The sequence below is a fragment of the Lonchura striata genome, chromosome 1 (assembly GCF_046129695.1).
Source record: "Lonchura striata isolate bLonStr1 chromosome 1, bLonStr1.mat, whole genome shotgun sequence".
Lineage (NCBI taxonomy): Eukaryota > Metazoa > Chordata > Aves > Passeriformes > Estrildidae > Lonchura > Lonchura striata.
This window is the reverse complement of record NC_134603.1, coordinates 25657506-25682735: the sequence shown is the minus strand read 5'-3', so window position 1 is coordinate 25682735 and position 25230 is coordinate 25657506. Positions and strand designations below refer to the sequence as shown.

The window sequence follows — 25230 nt, the reverse complement described above, 5'->3', positions numbered from 1 at the left end:
CATCAGCTCTTTCTGTTAAGAAGTCCTTTGCTTTGAGAAGCCACACAGGGACATCCTGTAACTTGTTCTTTCCATGATTTTCATTAAAATGAATTTTGCATGCATCATATTTGTTGAAAATGTCACAGCACCTGGGACTAGAAGCTTATCTGGCCAACTCATGGTCTCTTCATTTCTCAGAGAAACAGCTGCTCTCAACCAGCCCCACTTGATATTATCTCCTCTAAGGGCTCTACCAGAATTACTAATTTTCGTATCAATATAATCAAATTCACCACACATATATGAAAACTTCATTTGCCGCTAGTAATTGTAGACTATTAGACTGAAATTTCAGTTTAAAAAGAAGATGTAGATATTTTGCATATAAGTTTGTTTAACCTGTCAAGTTGATATTTACAACTTTTGTGAATTTGACAGCTCATTTATTGAAAGAAAATGTTTTGAAATACTGATTTTGGTATTTTAGGTATGCCAGGAATGATTTTCCAGAGAAAAAATAAAAAATTAAAAAGAAAATTATCCTTTTCATTGTAACTCCTTTTCATTTTGCATCTAGATATTGAATAATGCTGTAACTTAATTCAAACTTGATAAAGTTGAGATTGAATGAAACACTGATTTTTCAGATAATTTGTAAGTGATGTGGGGTTTTTTTCTTCTTTTTGATTATTTTTCAAAGCACTTAGGAGAGTATGAAAATGTTCTATCTGTCTTGGAAGACTTAAACATAACCATACTGAAGGCAATGGACAAAACAAAGAAAGTAAGTAAAAATTGTGAAATTTTCTTTACACTATATTTTGTTTGTTTGGAGTATTTCCAGTAGTTTTTGCATCAGAATTTACTAATTCATGTTTAAATTTTTCCAAATATACATTTTTGTAGCAAAGTCCAGTAGGAAAATGCTTGTTAAAATGGTTGTATATGAAAACTTTTAAGTCCTGTCTGCAAACTATTGTAGTTTGGATATAGCCAAAATCTTTGTGAATGGCCTGAAGAATGTTCATTGTTATGTGAAGAGGATTCTATGTCCCCTGTGAAATGTGGGTAAGTATCAACACCAACATTTGGAAATAGACCAAATTTGAAAAAATAACCTGATGGGTTAAGCAAAACCTCCTGGCCAAGAACAAGATTTCATTTCCATTTGAGGCATTTTAAACAAAAGCAGTGGTCACAGAGCCTGTCAAGAGGAGGTGTGAGGGCTGTTGCCACCACACAGCAAGAGGACCTTTACCCTGGAGGGAGGAGATGATTCTCAGGGGAAGAAGGTTGGTTTCTCCACCTGCACATCTGACCAGGGATGTGGCAGTGCTGCAGGACATGCAGGCAGCCAATCCATCTGGCACTCTGTTATGGCTGTACCTGCTCCTGTGCTCAGACCACATCCCACCTGTGTGGCTGACCAGAAGTGCATCAGTACATTGGTGATTTGCTCCTCTTCCCTGGCTGAACAGTTAAATATCCTGTGCAAGGTGGAACAGCTTCAAAAGGTGACAGAAGCAAACCCAGATCCCCCAAACCCAGCCACAGATCCACACCAGGCTCATCATCAAAACCAGAAATTTCAGCCAAGATTATTCAGTGAGATCCCCTGGGGTCAAAAAAACTTGGGTTTTTTTTTTAGTCAATCAGTGGAGAGATCAGTGTGGAGAAAGCTGTGCTTCTTTAGTGAAGCTGTTATCTTTGGTATTTGTGTGTTTGCAGGAATAAAGTACTCATACATTTTACATAACTTGCCAAAATAAAAATCCAAAAGTGTAGCGTATTTACTTAGAGCTTGAGCCAGGAAGCTGAATGTCTCTTCATTCATGCTGTGCATCTTCCACTCATAATGAACAAGTACTGACTCACTGTCTTATTGAGCTGGATATTAAAAAGCAACAGATTGGATCATTTTAGCTATGCATAATTTTTTTTAAAATAGCCATGTGTATAAAATACTACTGCTGAAGGGCAGGATGTCATCTCATAACAACTGGAAGTAAATTAAAGACAGCATTTAAGAACTACTTCAGAAGTTAATTACAAGGAGAAGTCCCAGCAGAGTAATGAGATTATAAAATATATGTACTGGCCTGACTAGAAATATGGATAAAACAATCTGGAATATTAATAAGTGTTTCATATGTCTACTTGAAGAACCCATCTAAAATATAACCAAACCACAGTTTCTTTGAATTTTATGTTTTTAACTGAGGATTCAAACCTAATGGGTTTTCTGTCTTTCAGGAATACTTCAGCTGACTATTTATTAGAGGCAACAGAAATAGAGCAAGGCTAAAACTGGAAAATTGCTTTTAATTTCATTTAGTAGAAACTCTGTATGAACACAAGCAAACAAAAAAGGTGTCCTCAAAAATTCTAAAATAGAGCTTTCTGCCAAGGATATATTCAGCCACTAGAGCTTTGTATGGAAATTAAATTTTCAGTTCAAAGTTTGGATTGTTTTCAACAGGAATTCAGTTCTCAGGAAACAGATAGGTTATGTGACCTCATAGATCATTGGAGTGCAAATATTAAAATTTCTATCTTAAATGGTTCAAATTTTGCTTCAGTTCATGGTCTAAAATCTGGATTCTGTCCATCTAAAATCAGAGCTGGATGTGCAGCAAAAGTTAGTTAGCACATTGAGATAGCATAATAAATGAAGTTTATCACCAATTACACACAGGCAGCTCATAGCTCAAGCTGATTCCCTGCTCATGCAAGCTGGTGCTCAGCAATGGTGTGGTTTGAAATGGCCATTGACATGCATCCCAGGCCAGACTTGGGTTTACTCTCCTAGTGCAGCATAAAACTTTGTCACCATTCTGCCACTGCAGCCACTGAGTCCCTTGACCAGTGACTGAGTAGTATCAGCATTTATTATTATCTTCTAAATGATGTGCTAGTTGGAAAATTCATATACAGAAGAGAAATCTGGAACTGAAGACCTACACTGTGGGACCCACCAGCACACAGTGTATCTGCAGTGGCTGAGTCAGTTCCAATGACCCAGACCAGCATGATTTCTCTGTACTTTATTGCCTTCCATAGTTTGAAAGAGTTGTCAGCACAGCTTTTTTGAACTGAGTTTTCTCCAGCCTTCCTCTGCTGTCTGAAAGTGAAACCATCATCATCTGTGGCAGAAAACATTCCAGTGTTCAAGAAGCTTTTACTTTCTTTCACTTTCCTGGGGCCAGATCCCTCCTGCCAAACCAACTACACTGCACCTGGGAAGACGGGAAGCCCTTGGCAGTGCAGGAGCCATGCATGCTCCATTGCTTGATGGGAAGGTGCTAAGCTAAAAACACAGAGTTAGATTTTTCCAGGAACATCTTTCAGCAGGGAAAAGATTGAGTTGCATTTGGAAGGAATATACTTCAATACAAACCCCACCTAACCAGAATATGAGCTACAGTCTTTCTGTTTCAGTACTGTGTCCTTGTGTTACATCTTCCAGCAGGAAGGAAAGTGATGACTTCTGAGTGCACACTACTCCTGTAAATACTGAAGTACAGCTCTTCTTTTGGAGACAAAAGCACAACAGGCTTGCATGGAAAGAAATGACAGTAACACAGGAAAAGAAGGATGGGACAGTGCAAATTTTCTCTTTTACAGACTCTGTAAAAGTCTGATTCTTTGCTTTGGAGGGACTTCCCTCCCTTGCAACTCTTTTCTGAAAGATACCTAACAATCTGTCATAGCAAGGGACCAGACTAGGTGAACTAGCAAAATGCATTGGAGCAGTAGTGACCAAAACTGATTTATTTAAGACTGGTTTTCATGCAGTATTTACATACACAAAACATAAACATTAATTTTAGGATTAAAACAAGACAATTATTCAGTGGAGCTACAAAGTTCTCAAATAGCCTTCCAAATCTTTTTTGGGGGAAAAACCCTAACTGCTTTTTACATGTTGCTTGTAAAAACATGGAAAGGGGGGTGTGTGGTGTACAACAGAAGATACTGGATTCAATGACCAACACAGCATGTCTAATTATCTGTTTCTGTGAAACCATTAATTTTTCTGCTTTGCTCAAAAAACCCCAAAGCAAAGCAAAGTCAGTGCAGCCTTATCATTACTTGAAAATTTCTTGAATAGTCTAAAAATAGGAGCCAGTAAAGTAAAAGAGAAGATTACAGGAGCCCAGAGAGTAACACAGGGCTTGAAATTTAGTTACTGATAGTGCATTCATGGTAATTATGTAAATCACTGCGATCTTGAGGGTTGATACCCATTATAAACCAGAATGCCTAGATTTTTTTTACTTGCATATTTGACTAATAGTAACTAGCATTTATGTAAATTTTATCTCAAAAGAAATTATCTGGGAAGAAAGTTAGATAAGCATTTGTTGACAATGGTGTTCCACCACTAACATTATATTTGAGCAAAACTGAACTTTTAAATTGCTTTTTTGTTTTCACAAAAACTGTTCAAGTGGCTGGCACCCATTTTTCCATGAGGTTAGAATTTATTAACATTTTTCATAGAATGTAGTCTTGTTCTCTTTGAAATCACACTTCTTACTAGTGCACCTTTCACAGAGTTAATGCAATGAATAGTTGCTGCACAAGAAAAACAGGTATTGCTCATTTTATCCTGAGTTGTATTTCATGCACTGACTTGGAAAACAGTTCATTTGTTCCTTTAGATTTATTGGGGGTTTTTTTTATGTCAATCAAAAATCATAGCATCATTAAGATTTAGAATCATTCAAGTTAGAAAAAATCCTTAAATTCATCAAGTCCAAAATCAACCTCCTGACACTGCCAAATCCACCACTCAACATGTCCCCAGGTGCCACATCTACACATCTTTTAAATACCTCCAAGGATGAAGACTCCACCACTTCCCTGAGAAGCCTGTTCCAGTCAGTAGCTGAACTGACTGTCTCTCAACTGAAGAGAGAAATGCTGGTGATAATGCTACAAGGCAAAGAGGACTCTATGAATAAAAGCTTTTTTGTTTGGGAACATTATTAAATTATGGTTCGGAAATTTTCTTTTGTTTATTTTTAATATTGTGACTACTAGTGCAAGTCAAATCAAACTAAGATAAATTAAAAAAAGCTGTAAGCAATTAATTCTGAGGAGTCATACAAGGATATTCCAGACATTCATGCCTTTCCTTTCTAGCTCCTTAATGAAAACTCTTGGGAACTTCTTTGATCTTTTTTTGTGAAAGTTTTGTACCTAGTGGGTCAGAAAGACACAAGTCTCAAATTTTTGCCAGAAGCAGAGAAGATATGTTTAGTCAAAAATAAGGATAAAACAAAACAAAAACCCCCTTAATTTAATATTCATACCTCTAAATAGAAATTACTTCACAGCAGAAAAATAAACATTTAACTAGACATTCTCCTCTTGATACCTATCAAAACCACCAGAGGCTTTGATGTTTTCTATGCATTGTTGCACCTTTTCCCTGGAGCAATTGTGTTACACATTTCCCTGCTACCTGCTAATATCAAACACAGCCAAAACAGTTTCTTGTCTCTAAGCTATGTGATACAGCTAATAGCACCTAAATAGGAGTTACTTTTTATCCATGCATGGATTTTGTATGCCCTATTATTGCAACAACAGTGCATTGCTCTTTCAGTAGTCCCAGGGAGTGATAGATGTTCTGAGAGATGCTGTTACAAATGTGTGGCAATCTTCTTTCTAATCAGCCATGGATGCCTGTTTTATTTCATTGCTGCTCTGTCAGCACTGCAGATGGTTAGTAGAAATTGTCACTGTTCCAATTCTCTAGGTAGAATTTAAACACATCATTTATGCAAAATATAATACTTGGATAAACTTGCAAAACTTGTGCCATATTCAAAGTTGAATCTAATAATTGGTCAAATCTTGCCTCTGATCACTTTTACAGTGAGGATGCTGTAAAGATTAGATTTGTGAGATGTCACTACATTAAGCATCTCTCAATATGGCTTCTAGTGAAATTATAATTTTATTCTGATTCTTCTTTTGATTTCTTCCTACAGTCTGAACAATTAGATTTTATGGATTTCATTTTAGTGAAGTTATCCTTACTAATTTTATATCCTCAATTTAAAGTTGTAACCCAGGGCATTGTCCCTCTAATTTGGGATTTAAACATATAGGCCAGGAGACATTCCATGATAAAGGGAAATTTAAATAGATTATTCCTTGCTGAGTCCTACTCAGTGATAACTGCTTTTCAGTTGACTTGAGGGTATTTTTTGTAAAGATGAGCATAAAAATTTTTTGTGAAATTATGTTTAATATGATATAGATAGGAAACAGAAAATTGCTAAGTTATATATTAGTAAGAAGAGTCCACTGCTCCATCTCAAGGAGCTGCTCTTCTGATAAATGGAGCAGCAGGGTCAGGGGGAGAGGGCTGAGGCTGGCACCAGAGACTGAGAGGAACAAGAGTTGCTGAACCTTGGTAACCCTGAGATGAGGACTACACTAGGAGATTCCTAAACCCTGCCTCCTCTGCCTTTGTAAAAGGACAACCTCTTCTGCACTTTTCAAGATAGCCTTTAGACACTTTTAAAGACCACAGTCACTTTTTCCACAGTGAAATCACTTATTATGTGCATTTTCAGTTTCATTAAACAAATCTTTGCTGCTCACAAAGGTCACAGTTGCCTCTTGATGAGGAAAATGTGGAAAATTACCCTCATTCATTCACATTCAGTAAAACTAACAAGCTGATCAATATGTTAACACAGACTTATTTCATCTTTACTGCCCAAACTGTGGTGCAGTGTGATGTGTATGGTAATGAACAGTAATTTACAGCTAAGGAAATTCAAGAAATGACCCATTTTTCTAGTTTATGTACAGACACCATCCATGGGTGCCATTACTGATTGGTGGCTTGATGCTCTGGCAGTACATATGCTGGGCATGCCAGTTTAGCAGATTCTACCATAATAAAAATTTAATAAATTGATAGAACAATGTTGTACCAGTGTGCCTCGAATAAAACACAAAATAAGGTACTTTTTCAAAGGAAATAGAGTGGTGAAATTATACCAAAGCATTGCTAATTCCTCAATGCTGAGAGCTGGGCTTGAGGTTTAAATTGAATTGTAATGGACAATCTTTTTCCCTCCATTACTTAAATTACAATTATTCAGTTCATTTATATATGCTGAATACCTTCTTTTGTGATCTTTGAAGAACTTTAGAAAGACAGGTAGTAGCTATTTTTCACTGGGTGGGCCCAATATTGCTGTGAGCTCAGAATTTCTTGACTCACAAATTCTTCAAAGAAAACAGTAAATAATTTGTAATTATTTGTTCAACTACGTACATTGAGAGAGTTAATAATTCCGCATAGAATATTTGTAAGCACTAATATTTGGGTAAAATATACTTAAGGAAAAGGCCTTTGATCATTCTAGACTGCCAAATATGCTGTTAACATCCTGGCTACCTTTCCCATCTTCAAAAATAGCTCTGTAAATCTGATAAGGTAAGTCTAAGACATATCTAAAGATCACAAGGACCTTTTACATAGTGAAGCTTTTAAATTTAGAGGTTATGGGACATGAATATAAAGAAAAAAAGACTAAATCCCAGTGCAATGCACAAACTTGGAGTAGTTCTAATGAAAAAAAAAAATCTTACTAGCTTTAAGATGCAGGAAAGCTTTTCTAGGTTGTTTTTTTTTTTTTTCTTAAGGAGTTAGAAAGAAGAAGCCTCAGACAGCAGCAAGTATTACACAGCTAATGTTTATATGATCCCCATATCTGTGAGAGCCCACCTGAAGAATTTTCAAAATGACACAATACTGATGTACATTTAGGCTGCAATTCAGCATGCCTGTATCAGACTTGCCATGAGTATCATCAGGAAGCATTATGGAGATATTTGCAACATTTACTTTCTGGATGCCCAGAATTTTAAAACACAATTCAAAAACTTACAAGAAATGGTCAGTTCTGGGATTATTTCTTCACTTATTTCCAAGAGCAATGGCAAAAGCTGAAAAAGAAATGAAACTATACCTTGGATTTCCACTGAAAGGTTTAAATTATCTGTCCATGCTGCACAGATTCATACATGTTGTTCTAACATGCCAGGAAATCTTTACTTATTGAAAATTAAATGATCTGTCAGGTTCACTGAAATTTTAAATCCATTACAATGGAGACAGATTTGAAAAATAAAATAACAGCTTTCATATTGCACAAAAAGATTAAGTAATATAAAGGTTCCCATAAACATTATTATAGACTGGTGTGAGTCCCTCAGGTAGACAGACAATCTCTCATGAGCATCTATTTTAAAATTGTATCAATGAAAAATTATTTGTTGGAAAATGACTCGCAGCTGATTAGTCTGTGACAACATAAAACAGAGTAAGTAAATGTAGAAGACCACAAAGCTTCATGGCTACATAAGTAACTTCTGAAGATTCATGGGTGGCTTAACGCCTGAGATTTCTGTAGTAGAAGTCTTCCAACAAAAACTAATTTAATAACAGATATTGTGAAAAGATTGCTTTCATCTGACAGCAAAATGCTTTTAAAGCTATTATCTGACAGTCCTTCATTTTACATTCCAATTTCTAAACATCTTCTATTTGTGTTCTGATTGCAAACACATACGTGGAAAAATTCTAAGAGAAGTCTAAAAATCAGAAAGGCATTTCAGCTGTAATTCACATTGGAAAGAACATGGAATACCTTAAGAATACCCATATGCATTGCCAAAAATATTCAAATGGGTTATCAGATAGTGTAGGAGGCAACACCATCGAAGTGACAGGTCTTCTTTAAAGCTTGGAGGTGGAGACCATCATCTCTTCTTGGATGTGGTGACTAAAGAAATATCTCACTGAAGGCACCTCATATTTTATGAAACTGTTTTAGATTGAATTGTGCCCAAAGGTTTTCAAGATCAGCTGAGTGAGGAGCCAACAAATTCATTCAGGGCTTAAGAGATGTAAATCTATTTTCTATCTCTGTTCCTGATGTGACCTCAACAGAGTAAGCAGAGGCTCTGGGGGTTTGTTCTATCCTCTCTGAAAGAGACTGTTTAAATTGTTGTAAAGGTGGCCCTCCTCACAAAGCATTACCTGCATATTACTGTAGAACTCCCATATCACAGAATCACATAAATGGGCATGATTGGAAGGGAACACAGTGGGATTTTGCAGATTTGAGCTTGCCAGAAACACCAAATTTAACCCCAGTCATGGAAATATGATTTATTGGGCCAGGGAGACAACAAGTATAAAAATTGATTTCTGAAATTATCTGCACAAAAAAAAGCATAAATATCTTTTATACATACCACAAAGTGGAAATGTTATTATTCAAAGAGCCACTACAAATTGCTAAGTATAGGTGCAAAGTTTTATAATAACCAAACTCTAGTTTAAATTACATTTGGATGCATTTAATTAAATTGTGACATATACAGATATAGGGTTTCAAAAGTAATTAAACACATTAAAGGAACAAAAATCAGTCAAAGAATGTTAGATTTAGAAGACAACCCCTCTTGTACAGTCCTTCAGCCAACTGTTCAGCCAACTGGGATTTTTCAGGAGAGTATCTTAAGCATGTGTCCTGCTCAAAGACTATTCCCATAATATCTGAGACAGGTCAGTGGGTTCGGGAAACATCTTTTTACAAGAGTGGATCTGAATTAAAACTTTAAATTCAGTTCTGCAGGTCAATCTTATTTTGGTCTTTCCACACTTCAAAAGTAATGTGGTGCTGCCATCAACTGGAGTTAAGGATGTAAGGAAGATGGTCTTTTTGAGTAGAAACTGTGTTGTGTCACTGTGTACTTGAGCCTCTCAATTTGAGTGGGAGTTGTGTCTACACCTGGAAATTCAGAGGTCTTTTTGTCCATCAACAAAGGTAGCTTGCATGGTTTACATTTATAAACATGGAAACATCCAACCTGCTTCCTTCCTGAATGAAGTCTGAACCTTCCCTCGTGTATTTCTAACTTAGTAAGCAAAGCCTGACCTTTTGGATGTTTTTCATGTAATTCTTAGGGCTATCAGGAAGCTTCCAATTTGGAGCAGTTTGTGACTCGCTTTCTTTTGAAGGAGACCCTGAACCAGCTGCAGTCCCTCCAGAGCTCCCTGGAGTGTGCCACGGAAACCAGGAGAGCAGACCCAGCAGGAGAGGTGAGCAAACCCTCTTTGGCTGCAGGGAAGGGGGTGAGGAGTGAGAGCCTCCACAACTGCTTTACGTTTCACCCAGAAATCTGATATAGGCAATAACAGGAGAAATAAGGAGACACTTTTTAGGAACCCATTAATAGGAGTTTTCCTAAAATTGAATGCATCTTATCCTGTGTTGGGTTGCCTGTAGGACAATAATTTTGGTACATGCTAGGTTCTGCTTACTTCTTTTTAAATCCCTGGACAGTTTACTATGTAGAAACCAAACCACTGCAATCTCTGAAATTACTAAGATAACTGACAGCTTTATAGTTCTTTTTTTCATACAAAATGATCTTCAGGTTAAAAGAAGAAATAGCTAGGCTTTGCTTGTCACAGCTGCTCCCTAGAATATATGGCCATATTCTTGGTTAACATCTAGCTCTATAAACTCTTAATTGCTTGGGTAGCCTTTATCCATCCAAGGGTTTTAACACAATTTAGTACAATGATCTCTGTGATGAGGGTTTGAAATGTTACTTGATTATATGGAATTTTTTCCTTATTATGCTATTGTTAAATACCATAGGGAAAGCAAAATACAAACTTGTGTTTTATGGACAAAGAAGATCTTAAGACCTTTCTGTTGGAAATGTAATTTTCTTTTTCTTTTAGAAATATCATTTTCTTGTTTGGTTTGCTGTTGAGTTTGAGATCCCTGAAGTACAGGAGTAATACCTGGTTTTGTGCCAGCATCTTGAGCAGGAATCAGTCAGGTTTTGAAAGCCTGAGGGTGCACCAAGCATGCACAGTGTCTGTGCACCTCTATTCATGCCAATTCCTCTGCAGTGATGCTACAACTCCTGTGAATGAAGAATGAATGATTACTTAGGTCAGGTCAGAACCACATCATGCACACATACTGACCTTGAGATTTGTTTCCCTCAAAGATTTTGGTTTATGCCAGTTTAACCCTCTTCTTTTTTTTTTTTTTTTTTTCTTTTAACTTCTTTAATGACCTAATCAAAACTAATGAGTAATAGTGGAAATCCAGAAAATAATTCAGTGCTCTCAGTAGGTATTTATTTTTATTTAATTCAAAAGGGAACGTAGAAGTGCACTTTTTGAAAACAGAGAGAGAAGAACTCTCCCACATATTTTTCCTTAAGAAGTCTCCTGTGTTTCTGTGCAGAAAAGATCCAACAAAACCAGAAGTGCTCTCAGTTCAATGGCCAGGAAAACGCTTAGCTCAAAGGCTTCAGAGGAACTGCAGCCTGTCATCAAATAACCCTTATTCTAGCACAGGTATGGCATTTCAAATTTTAAACATATAGACATATATACAGAAAAGTATACACAAATATTCCTCTCAAAAATTTAGTTTAGACATGTAACTAACTCAGATACTTTACTGACAGAAGACAATTTCAATTTAATATAGTAGATACTAACTGAAAACTGAGGAAAATTAATGCATATCCATAGATCTGAAATTATAAAAGATAAAAACTTACTTGTGGGCCAAACTGTGTGTTTTTTATTGATTCAACATTTTCTAGGTAATCTGTCTTGCCTGCAAACATGAATGAAAAGGTGAAGGCTATTACTTACATACAACCAAGTTTTCTGCCATGACTTACATCTCAGCTGAGGGGAATAAATAATAAACAGAAAGGGAAAATACAAAACCTGAAAGAAAATAATATTTAATTTAAGGTAATGAAAAAAAAAATTAAAAAAAAAAAAAACCACAACAGCTCTGCAGTAGCATTTCTGCTTCGAAAATGATAGAGAACTTTGGTAAATGGGATTTTTTGGAAGCAGTGACATTAAGCATGAGGCTGCAGTGAAGACATCTCCATGCTTAGTTACATGTTCCAGAATCAAGGCATGAAGATGACTGAAACAATAAAATATCTAGTGGGTCTAGCTCACTTCTGGACCATGTGCTGACCACTTCCTTTTAAACCCTCTGCTGAGGACCTTTCTGTACTCATATTCATGACTCTCTCCCTGCCACTCACCAAATGATGCTGTTCTTTGAGAGCAGTGATGCAGGATGACGTTTGGTCTCTTGTGAATTGGTGTTCCTAACCAGGAAGGTCACAGAGCTGCATTCCTAATTCAGAAGAAACCCAAACAAATGCAAGCTCTACCAAATCCACTTACTGTATTGGTGTAATCTTAAAGAGCTAATAGCCTACTAATAGCTGTCAGCTGTCTACCTTCCTACACAAGGTTTGTGTTTGTCTTGGCACTTGGTCTTCCTGTTACTGCCAGCTGCCCACATGCACAGCAGCACTGTGGTGTGTATATGCACCCAAGGCTCAGGATAACATTTCTCCAGCCTATGTACCTGTTCAGGCAAAGCCAAACCCTGCCTCCTCTACCAACCACAGCTGTGGTATGTTCTCAGAATTAGGGTTTATTTGTTTGATCAAAATATATGCAAGTGCCACAAGAACTCTCAGCTGGGAAATGAGAAGGTGAGTGAATGTGCATAGCAAGGGCATTTGTTGAAAAATGTTCAACTTCTGATAAGTAACCTTCCTGTCTCCTTAATGCAATCACTTATGTACACATTTACATGGTGAGTGATTTCAGAAACTTCTTTAATAATGCAAATATTTGTTTCTTTGAGTATTGTCCTTTTCATTTGGCAGACAATTTTCAGGAGACTTTAGCAAAGCCAAAAATTCCAGAAACATTAGAGGGACTCACAGAATATCCTGAGTTGGAAGGGACTCATAAAGATCATTAAAGTCCAACTCCTAGCCCTGTATAGTGCCATCCCCAAGAATCACACCATGTGCCTGAGAGCATTGTCCAAAAGCTTCTTGAACTGTTGGTGCTGTGACCACTTTCCTGGGGGGCCTGTTCCAGTGTCCAACCACCCTCTGGATGAAGAACTTTTTCCTGAAATCCAACCTAATTCTCCCCTGACATAGCTTGATGCCATTCCCTTGGGTCCTGTCCCTTGTCACTCACACCAGAGAGAAGAGATGGGTACCCATGTCTCCTCTTCCCCTCACAGGCATTTGCAGACTGCAGTGAGGTCTCCCTTCAGTCTCCTCCAAACTGAACGAGCTAAATGACCTCAGCTGCTCCTCGTAGGGCTTCCCCTCAAGACCCTTCAGCACCTTCATAGCCCTGATGTTTGTGCCTGTCTAGAACAGAATTGTCTAGCTCCACCCTTGCTGTATGACACCAGATTGGGTTGCATGGGGCACTGAGCAATCTGATCTAGTGGAAGGTTCCCTGCCCGTGGCAGGAGAGTTGAAATTCAACGACCTTAATAGACCCTTCCAACACAAACCATTCTATGATTCTATGATCAGGTCACTACACAGGCAGGAATATACCTGCAGTGGGGATGCAAAACTTTCTTCCATTACCAGCATGATTTCAAAAGCATTTGCATTAATCTAGAATGTAGTTTTCATTGTGTATTGGATTTTTATTGTATCTTAAACAGAAAAAAATCATTCATAGAGTCAAATCATGCTTTCCTGTAGTTTCACCTAAATGAATATTGAACTAGTTGCAGCAGGCTTTGAAAAGCCAACAAATTTGCAGGGTAATTTTTTTTTTTAAATACAGGAATACACAATCTACCAGCAACTTAGCAACATTTTGTAAAGTTTATCTTTTATGTTTTTCAAAGGTTGGATTGAGGAAGACAGCCAATGGGTAATCCAGATAAACAGACTCCAGAAGCTAATTGATAGACTGGAAAAGAAGGTGTGCGGGCTTTTTCACCTGTTTCTTCTTTCACTGTCAGTAAAGCAATCCTTAAACCACAAATGTTTTCAATGCCCCAGTTGCAATTTTACCTAAGAGAGCTAACACTTATTAAATGCCTACATTTTTCTTCCACCTTCCTCTTTCCTATTCATGACATTGTTTTTCCATGCTTCCCTTTCCCCCTCCCATCACCACAGATTGAACTTTTCATAAAGATGTGAAAAATTGTATTGTTCTATGTCTGGAGTATGCTAATGTATTCAGTAGTGCTTGTTTGGGGGAGCATGCTACAACCTCCCCCTTTTATGATCTGATCTTTTCCTCTTCCTCTGTAAACTTTCTCATAAAAGCTTGACAGAAAGTTTTGTTTCCTCTTTTCCCATCAGAGAATACTAATTTATAAAGATTAAACCACTTTTCTTGTCAGTACAGTTCAAACAAAGTCTGATGAAAATGTTTTTGGGAGCTGGCTGCAGCAGCCCCCAGAGCCCAGAAATCACCTGTGTAGTTCCCACAGAGCCCTCCAGGAGTCTGACAAATCATCCATCTGATCAACAATGCCAGGGCTTCCCAGTGCTTCTAAAATCCTGAGCCACATCTGTCAGTACAGAAAACATCTATTATTCTTCATTATTATTCAGACTTGATTTCTATTCTGATGTTCAAAAGTTGTCTGTGTGTGATGATTTCTTTTTCTTTTTTGTTTGTTTGTTTGAGAAGAAAAAACAACATAGGGAGAGCAAGGCTATAAACTCCTGAGTTGTTCTCAGGATTATTTTTCCCCTTTTTAAGGACAGACAGACAATTTCACATATGTACTAAGGGAGTGGCTGAATTCAGTGGATTTTGAGACCCAGGGTGTTTCTTCCTCCTTGTCCCCTAGAGGTGAGGTTTTGGGTTGAAGTGCTCTCAGACCCAGGAGTAGCTCCAGTCCCACTGCAGCTGATGCTGTTCCTCCCCACAGGTCAGTGCTCACTAGCAGTGAGGCTTTGACTGTACTGCAAAGATGTTGGCTTGGGTCTCTTCACCAGCCCACACACAGGCAGCACTCACAGGGACATGAAACAGCCTGATCTTATTCTTTCTTTCTAGCTGATTGGGATATTCCCCCATGATGATTATTATCTAGTATTTGTGGCTGGATCCATACCCCTTTCCCAGGCACTGGCTCAGACCTTGGGTCAAGGCAGAAAAATGTCTCCTGTTACTCAACCACTAGTCCAGCTTGAGTTCAGTAGCAAGTTACACACACAGAAAAGAGTTAAGTAAGGGATTTAACAAAAAAAACCAAACCAAAACAAAAAAACAACCAAAAAACAATAAATGGTGGTGACTTGGCACAGGTCTCAGCAAGAGAAGTGCACTGACCTTTCTCTGCTGTTCCTCCCTCCCAAATGAAAAAAATGTTCCCAATTACCTTTCCTCTTCGGTCCCAGTTTGGTGTTTCTGTTATCTCATAATTAATACTGATTAGATGAATATGGCCACCCCCAACACTCCTGGCCTTGCTCCAAAAGGAGCCCAGTGTTCCCTTTGGTTATCCCTGCAGTCTGACAGTCTCTCACATCACTTCTCCTTAACCAGCTGTGAAGTTTGGCCATTCCCTGTGGCACTGTCCATGACTTCTGTCAGCTTCTCACCCTGCTCCTTGCTGTGCTCCGCACTCCTCGTGGTCTGCTCAGTGCAGGAAGCTCTGGCCAGGGAATACCCTCTGTCCAAGCGCTTCCTCCTGGAGGCCATTTCTGCATGGGAAAGGCAATTACACAGCAGTTGCCACATTAATGACATTTTAGTAGCAACTTGATCTTTTTCTGAATAGATATAAATTGGATTTTGAAATGTCAAAGTCCACCATGAAAGGTAAGTCTGGCTTTACTCCCCACTCAGCTTTGAAAACAGCAGCTCACTGCCCTGCCACAGTTGCCACCTGACATGGACTGATGCCAAAAGAAAACATTGAAAAGAATGTTACTTTAAGAAGAAACAAACCTGGCATTCACTAATAATGCAGTGCAAATGTTACAGAAAGCAGCCAAACATTTTGTGGTAAATAAACTTACCATAAGGACATTATAAAATGATCAAATTTCCTACAGACAAATGACAGAGAACCTGAGTCTGAAAAGGGGCTCTGTGCCAAAGGGAGACAGTGGAAGGGCATAGACCGCCCATAATTACCTCCTTGTCAATATAAAACTTGATTAATAAAACATAGCAATTACATAAGTCTAATTTTTCCAGTAGATAACATATCTATATTCACCTTTGTTTAACTTTGCATCTGCTTGAATTTGTATCTCACAGACATATCTGACTTTGAGAGGCATTAAATACCAGCTGTCTTTACAAAAACCCCTCTTTTTGTCTTTACCCCAAAACAGGATAAAAAGGATTGCACAATCATGCTAAAAGGCAGTTTCAGAAGCCACCACTTCTCAGCTGAGGTGGCGTATGATTGCAAAGGCATTTTAAAGCCTCTGAGCTGCATCCATTTTTATTTCCAGGCTTTGTTTACATATACTGGCAAAGAAAACAATTATTTTCTTGCTATGTTTAGAGAAACTTCGCAGCACTTCCTGGAGTCCTTCCTTTCCTCTCATTTTCCATGTTTCCTGAGGGAAAAAATGGCAGTGAAAGTGAACTTTCACTTCAGGAATACACATTTTTCCCTCAGTTTTTTTATCCAAAGTGTCTGCACTGACAATAAAGCTGGATGTCTTTCCCTTCCCACACACATTTCATGACTTTAACTACCCAGCAGCTTCTGAATACTTCATTCCTGCGTTGCTCTGCCACCTGCTGCTGGTGGAGGTCCTCTGCTCATTTGAATTCTACCTGCACATCTCTTGTTGGCTTTTCAGCAAGTACAGCATCTGTGCTGGCAGAACAGCTGCTACCTGGGGTTAACTAATCCTCACCCACGCTGGGAGTGGAAGAAGATTTTTATCTTTGTTGCACAAGATCTGTGTTCAGTGAGACGTGAAGCACCACAAACAGAGCATGTCTTGCTCCAGCTGCTTATTGCAAATCAATCTGCTTTTTTGTCTCAGGCATATGGGTATTTTTCAGAATATCATAATGGCACTGGGTTAGGAGGTACTGCATGTGCCTGGCAAGTAAAGAATGATTTTGTGTGTGCTACTGGTTGGTGTTTGTGTGAATCACTGATTCCTGAAGTGCACGTCCAGTTTGGGACCAGGTCCACTCACAGACACATCTCTTTGCTGCCACCCAGCCCAGTCTCACAGCAAGGGCAGCAGTTCAAAAACCTGACTTGGACCACCATGCACATCTCTTTCAATGGTAGAAAACAGCCTCTTGCAACCACAGACTTCCTGCAAGGAAGTTTCTTCTGTGTAAAGTTTTATGATTGCATAATAGTAGCTTATAGTCCATTTCAAATTGCCATTCTTGCTCATCTCCACAGTCCATGAGACAATTTGAGAGGATGTCTGCCTTTTCTCAATTAAATCCAACATACATTTGGGAACAGGCAGATTTGTTAAAATGAAAAATCACCTGCCAAGCACTATAAATAAAACTTTACAAGACAGCCTGGGCTGGAATTAACCACTGAGGCATCCAGGATCTTGTAAAACTTGTGTTTGACCTAGAACTAATAAAGAAGATATTTAACTTCTTGAGGTAGAACAGAATCTAATTATTGAATATTTTGTTAAAAAATGTAAGAGAGTGATATAGCTGTAGTATTGACTCTTTTTACAATTTCTATTTTCTTTTCAATTGCCTCAAAGGACCTAAAGCTTGAGCCACTTGAAGAGGAAGTTTTGGAAGAAAATGCAAGATCTGTAAGTACTGTTCAAGATAATGATTATGACATTTTCTTTTAAACATCAGGCATTGAGACTACACCTGGTCTATTTTGTTAAAAAATAATTTAAAAAATCTTTATCCTCACTTTTTCCAGTGATAAGAATCCATTTATTTAGCAGAATATACTGCACAAAAGGCAACAGAACAAAATTTAGAATATGTGGGTAAAACCTTTATATTAACTTTTTGTGTTGTTTTTAAAGGATAGAGTGAGCCAAAAACCTAACACACAAAGGGATAATAATGTGTCATTAATAAGATTTATAAAATTTGGTAGCAATGTTTATGGGGTGGTAGCTTCTCTGCTCCAAATGCTGCAAGCATGCTTTACCCATTGTTGTACAACCTCCCTCCCTCCCAAAACTGCTATAGGAAATCCTGTGAAGAAAAATGGAAGAGTACCTCGTGCTCATTACAACCTACAAAACTAAAATTGTGACCAGAAATAAATTTACTGTTTAACAAGTTTATTTCCAAATATTGATATACTAGCATTTCTAAATTCATGAACCTAACATTCATTCATTTGAACCTAACAAAATGCAAATCAAATATACATGAATAAATTATTTAATCACAGGAGCTGCATTCGATTTTTTTAAATGAAATTATGCAATATTGCTACACAGACTGCTTATAATCCATGATATAACAGTATTCTTAATCAAGGCTGAAAAAAGTAAAAAAAAACTGTACAAGAAATTAAGTCATACTCATTAAGAAGCACATAGTGTTGCTTTAAATATTCCATTAGTAAGGTTGACAAACTTCAATAGATTAATCCATAAATAAACTACTTGAAAGACCTAAATGATAATTATAATAATTCAGGATAAATAGGTCTTCTGCACTGCTGACTGTTTCCATAGTCCTGTTTATAAAGACTGTTCATTTTCCTGCAGAATTATGGATGGAGAACCCCTTCTCAATTCATCACTTAATGTGGGCTATCTTAGGCATCTCAGTCAGGTGAGGGTCAGGGCTCCAAAAGATAAAAACTAGGAAAGCACCTTAATAAAAGCAACAATGCATCCAGTGCAGGTTGTGGGGATATGCTCTTATCCCAAACCTCATAGCTGCTGGCATACAGATTCATCCAAGGAAACACACTGACTTTATTACTGAACATCTCAAAGACCAACCTTTGCTTTGCCCTCTCCTGAAAAGACTCTCTCCTCCAGAGTTAGAACAATGGTCTGAAGTGGACGCTCATGCCTAGACACAAAAGCTCTGCTTGAGCATTTCTACTTCTCCACTCTAGAAGAATAAAACAGGGACTGCAAACTTCAAGGGAACTTCTGTGGGTTTTATTTTATGATTGTGGTTTTATTGTTATTATTATGATGGTGTGTTTTATTGTTTCATTATAGACTTTTCTGAGTCTATCATGGAATTAGGAGGGAAGCCGTGGCAGTAATATTGTAATGGTTTTGTATCAGCACATTATGATCGTTCAGCAGCAGATGTCTGTGATAGAAGAAAAAGTGGAGGAATTCCATCTTGCTCTAAAGCAGTACCTGGAATCTGCTTCTGCTCAAGGTGGCTGCTTGCAGTAAGTACAGGGTTATTGTCCTTGAGCTGAAGGAAGAAATGTGGTCTTTTTTCTTTAATAACTCAGATTATTTATGAAGGGAGAACCTGTGACACTTTTCGTAGTGGGTTACGTGTGTGTGTTAAGACAGAGCTTTTTAAAGACACCTAGGACTAGAAAGAGATACGAGAATGTGCAGATTTTAGGTACTTTCATAAAATAACTGTACATCCCAAAGATGCTAAACAATCTTTTTAGGCTTGTTAGCTCTTCAGGTCTTCATTACTTCTGGAAGCTCCCAGGCTGACTATCTTTACTGGAAAAGTCACTTGTCATCCTTCATTTATGCTTACCTGGAAAAGGAGCAACTTATCAACTTATTTTCCAGTTCTCTGCTTGGAAGCTTTCAGAATCTTCCCTTTAGGCTATCACTGTAAAATTTTAGTTCATAATAAAGAATTGGAAAAATTAAACATCAAAATTTTCAATGAAACTATGTTTCTGATTTGCTCCTTTTAGAATTAATAAAACATTAGAGCTGGGTTAAGAATAAGTTTTAGTGGCTTACCACTGTACTTGATTTCTGAATTTAACATAGTGGAGTATGTACTATCATACATACTATAGACCATTATGAAAAATATATTTTTGTAATGTGTACACAATACAGAATCTTCCCATCTAGTCAAGTGCTTCAAAGAGTGCCTGTCATATCCCTAATTTACGACTCTTGTTGCTATGAAATTATCACATTTAGGATTTTACCAGTAGTGTTCACATAGACCAGAAAAATTAAGCTGGAAGGAGTGTAATCTTTCTGCAGTGGTTCATTTGTAAAGGCAGACTGATGAGGAAAATAAAATTCTCTTGTTGGCCAAGAGATGGAAAAAAAACCCCAATGAGATGTCCTCCCAGCCTACTCCCAGAAATGAACATCCAGAAAAACACTGCAGTGATTGCAGACTTGTCAGGGAGGAGAGGTGACATAACTTCAGAATGCAAGTTAACAAATGGTGGCAGAAAGTTCTTTTCTTTCCCATTTTTACAGGCATTTGTTAAGTCTGCAATGCCACCTAACAGATGGGTTTTGTGGTAGCTATAATTAATAGTGACTTGTTTTATCCAACAGCTTTTGATATTTTTGCCATTTTACCATGCACTTTCACATACAGCACCAGAAAACCAATAAATCATAAAACATTGCTGACTACATTACGAAGCATAAACTGAGACCAGTTTTCAAACACAGCATTAGTGAGGTCAGCAGTCTCACACTTGGGCACACGGAAAAATCTGTATATATATTTTCTGTGCTACTTATCTAAACACCAATTTGAGTACCCAAGTAAATAAGTACCCTACACACTATAAAGCTTTTATGCTCAGGATAATAAACAGGATGATCCTGTGTAGAGGATCAACAGATATTCTGTGGGTCATTTTTCACTGCTGAGAAATTGTTACTTGAATAACTTAAGAACAAATAACTAGTTTGCAAAATATTATTTTAAAAGCATATCTGCAGCAGGTATCAGCCCATATGGCTTTTCACTCCATAATATGTATATTTAATTTACTCCATTAGCTTTCAAAGCACTTAAATTCTATGACACTTGGATGCATCTCTCATACAAAAGGATAACTTCTACTTATTAGATTATCTTCCCTGAACAGCTGTTTGATTAATTTTCTGTTTAGTATTTGTTTAGATAAATTACACTATTGGATCAATATGAAAAACTAGTTTCATAAAAATATTAATTAATAAAAATCAATATACAAGGAGTTTTATTTTTAAAAGCTCAGATAATTTGAAGTATATGATCACTATGATCACTCATTTGTTAAGTTTATTAATTGGGTTGGTATCGGATTTGATTTTCTTGTTTTGTTCTGTGTTTTTTTTTTTTTCAAAAATCACTGCATTTGTTCCTACTGATAAGCAGTTAGGAATGAAATGTATACGTCCAGTAATTTTGTTTTGTTTCATTAAATTAGTTCTATTGTGAAATTTTAGTATTTCCATACAGAAGTTTCCAAGTAATTTCCACTTCATTGTTTATGAGTTCTGGGAAAACAACAATGCCTGGAATAGGTAAGTGTCAGGACTTTGGTGGTGTTCTTTTTTTTTTTTTTTTTTTTGGCAACGAAGGTTAGAAATCAATTATGTAGAAAGACAGTACAAATTACTTTAAATACTGCTAACTGATTTTTGCTAAATATATCACAATTAATACTTCAGAACAATGCTTTAGTTGCTAAAGACTTGAATATACTGAAACATAAATGAAAATGCCAGAAAGACAACAGTGATTATTCAAAACAGAAGAAGTTCGAAAGTGAGTACATAAAGATATAGTATTAGGTGGATATTAGTTCATCAAAGACAGAAAACCAGGAATCCAAAAATATCACCAGCTTCATAAGGAAGAAACAAATGACACAATTATTGAAACAGAAGATGTGCCAGCCTGCAGCACACTTCAGGAGTTATGGGGAGCTCTCCCAAAACTTCCCAATCCACACCATAGGAACCCATCCAACAGACTCCCAGAGAGTCTCTTTTGGGCCCAAAATAGAAATTATTAAACATCCTACCAGCTGAATTCTAGCCTCCAGCAGGCAGAAGACTAAGGAACTGAGTAGAGACAAAAGGATTGTCCTTATCTACATTTAGTTAAAACACTCAAATACATCAAACCTGTGAGCCGAAATCTGTAGCAAGAACCTGTTCTTAGGGAGATGGAGAACAGGTTTGTTGCTTTCCTTTCAAACAAAACCCCAGTTTTACTGGGTTTCCTATCACAAAGACTCAGGAACACGTCAACACTGTACTAGCTCACAACCAAGAGATGATCATCAGACTGACAGTGAGCTGCACAAAGAAAACCTGTGTTTAGTATAACATGCAGACACTTCATAGCTTATCTGGTCTTCTCTCCCACTATCACTGTAAGTATTGAAGCACAGAATCTTTGTAGAGCAATAATTGTGAAATTTCTTATGTTCATTTAAAAATTTGGCCCATTTAAAAACCTATTACATTTTTCTTTTTTACAATTATTTAGCCACCTTCAAATGAGTTACAGCAAGGCATTCCAAACACGTAAAGTGGATTTCTTGGAAACTCCAGAGCTTATCGCAACAATGCTAGTCCCTGGTAAATACCAACTTTTCACTTCTTTTTTTTTGTTATATGTGAAATGTTCTATTAGTGTGTTCCATATGCAAGACCACTGCATAACATCACCCTTATTTAGATCTTCTTTGAGAATATTCTTCTCTTCTAAAGTATAGAGGAGAAAAGGACTCCAAATGTTTTTATTTGAACCATAATAATATAAAATGCATCAGCAAAGAGAAGACCCACAGTGCTTTATTTTACATAGTGTGAAGTAGCACTGACACACTATTCAAGAAAATACCTAGAATAAACAATACTATTTGTGAATGGTAAAATAGATCCCATTTAAGATTTTAATGGAAAAAAAACGCTTTCTGATTAAGATTTCAATTTATTCCTACTTACATTGACTGAAGGGAGCCTTATTTAACATTAATTGATATTTACCAACCAACTTGTTGTACACACTTCCTGCTATGTTAAAAAAAAAAGCAAGGTAGTAAATATTCCAAATTATTATTCTTAATACAAAACAATGAGCATGTAACATTTTTCTCCTAGAAATAAAAGACACAGTGCAGGTGCAGGATGAAGCAAAGAAAGCATCAGTCCCATATTTACAGAGAGAGGACAATTTTTTTTTTTTTAATTTTAGGGAACACAAATATATTAGAATGAAGTCCTAATTTCCTATGTGTCTGAGTACAGACTAAATTTAAAATAATAAAACTCCATTTAGTAGAAAAATAAATGTAGTCATGTACCAGGGGTTTGTCCTTAAAAGAAACCAGCCAAGACATCTTCAGATCTCATGAGCCTGATGTGGACACAAAATTATATGCCCGGGACTCCTGCAGAATCAGGACATTAAAGTTAATGAACCAAGCATCCCTTGTATCTTACTGGGATATTGCTGGATTTAAGAAAAACTTGATTGTAGGAAACAATGAAGCTTTTTCCCAAAATTCTTTGTGTCCAAGAGACTGCACATGATCCAGCAGTGTTCCAGGGTAGTTTATTCATGGGTAAAGTACAATTAACATAAAATAAAATGGAAACATAATTTTTAAGTGCCTAAATATGGAAGTGTCTGAAATTCGGTTCCAAGTACTCATTAAAGCATTTATTCTGCCTGCTAAGAAGGATTTCCGTCGGCAGCACTCTGTCCTGGCAGACAGTTACCATAGAAACAGTATTTCTTTGCACTCCTTGCTGGGGTTGGGGAGTGGGGTGGGGCAATGGGAATTAATGCATTCAATGTACAATTTTATACATTACCTGTAATTTAGAAATCTGTGCAATGATTTCAACTCTGTTTCATGGAAAGAGCTTCCCACAACTGATCTATACAAACCATATTTGTGTTTGAAAGTGATCTTGAAGTAAAAAACGGTGGCTGCAATCCCACCAGTAGACTTTAAAAAAGAATTTTAGACACCATAAAGTGATATCACTGTAAAATCAGGAAGAAAAAAACCCTAAACCTGTCTGCAATTAGAATAAAGAGAACACAGATACGCTCTATTCTAAAAAAAAATACACCATTGCTCAGAAACTTCCAAACTTCTTTTACACATCTGGGTGGATAATTGCAAATTGTAATCTGAATCAGATTAATTCAAAATTTACAACCCTTAAGTCTTTACCAATTAACTAAAATTAGTAAGGATACACTTATGTAGCCAAGAATGATTAAGGAAGACAAGCTACTATAACCACTCATACACCTGTTAACTCACCCGGTTGCTTCAGCCAATCCACCAGGGTGGCATGAATCACTTAGTTCACATTCAATGAATGTCTCATTTTTATACAAGAGGACTTGAGGACTCTAGAGAACCTTTGGGTGAAGAAAACAAGATAAGGGGAAAACACTGAACAGTTATAACACTATAACCAATGAAATAAGTAGTTAAACTGGCATTTTTGGGGGCTGAAATATTAATCCACTAATGTTTCAAAGACTGCTAGACTCATAGCCTGAATTCAGGTAGGACTCTGAGTATTTTCTCATCATGTTTCTTCATGCATAATAATTTTCATTAAAATAGCATTAATGCAAGCATTTATGGATACATACATAAGAAATTTGTAAGAAATAAGAAATAAGTAAGAAATAAGTTCTGCTAATGAATTTCTATGTAGTGTGAAACCTACATAGCCTAGAACACCCCTCTACTAAAGACACTTGGCATCTCAGATACAGTCATAATTCCTTTCTTTCCTTCCCATCTCGTTCCATAAATCTTGTCATTCCTCTCTGCATAAGGTTCCATTTCAAAAGACCAAAGGCCTTTGATTGTGGGGAAGAAACACAAATTGGTTTCTCTCCAGCACTACCTATAATCTGGTGATTACTGAACTTTTTATGGGAATGACATTTTACAAGTTCATCAGTTCTCTTACTTTTGAGGACAGAAAGTAATTAATTCCTACAGTTTTGTAAAAAAACTTACCCAATTTGAATAAAGTCATCAGGAAAGCAAGTCATTACAGCTAACACAACTACCCAGAGAACACAGTGCTTGTCTTAAAAACTGACACATACAGCAGCATAGGACTGAGGATTTATTTGGTTTGCTCTTAGGGCACTTAATTCTATGCAGCTGTACCTATGACACATTAATGATTCTTTGTATGTTATCAAAAAGAGATATAATTCTTATGATAAAGCCACCTTCCCACCACTTACACTCAGCTCTCCCAGTATTCTGAGTATTTTTTCTCACCAGGATTAGCTGCACATATAAACAAACATTTAATTATAGGTTAATAGGTTATAGGTATTTTATTTAGAATTTTTACCAGAGGTCAAAAAATAAATGCAATTTATGCTAAAAAATAAATAAACTCTGCTTTCTTGCGGCATTGTGGTGGGTCCTCAATAACAACTAG

At 37.0% G+C, this 25230-nt stretch overlaps 1 protein-coding gene across 1 annotated transcript in view; it reads left to right on the top strand.

Annotated features, from left to right (window-relative positions):
* The window catches only part of NECAB1 (N-terminal EF-hand calcium binding protein 1), a 48211-nt gene extending 22981 nt beyond the window's left edge, over positions 1–25230 (top strand). Inside the window, 10 exon segments of the mRNA XM_021543273.2 lie at positions 642–766; positions 9992–10104; positions 10106–10126; positions 11295–11407; positions 13767–13843; positions 17602–17655; positions 19120–19232; positions 21229–21306; positions 22280–22368; positions 25199–25230. Of these exon segments, the coding sequence (XP_021398948.2) occupies positions 642–766; positions 9992–10104; positions 10106–10126; positions 11295–11407; positions 13767–13843; positions 17602–17655; positions 19120–19232; positions 21229–21306; positions 22280–22368; positions 25199–25230 (815 nt within the window).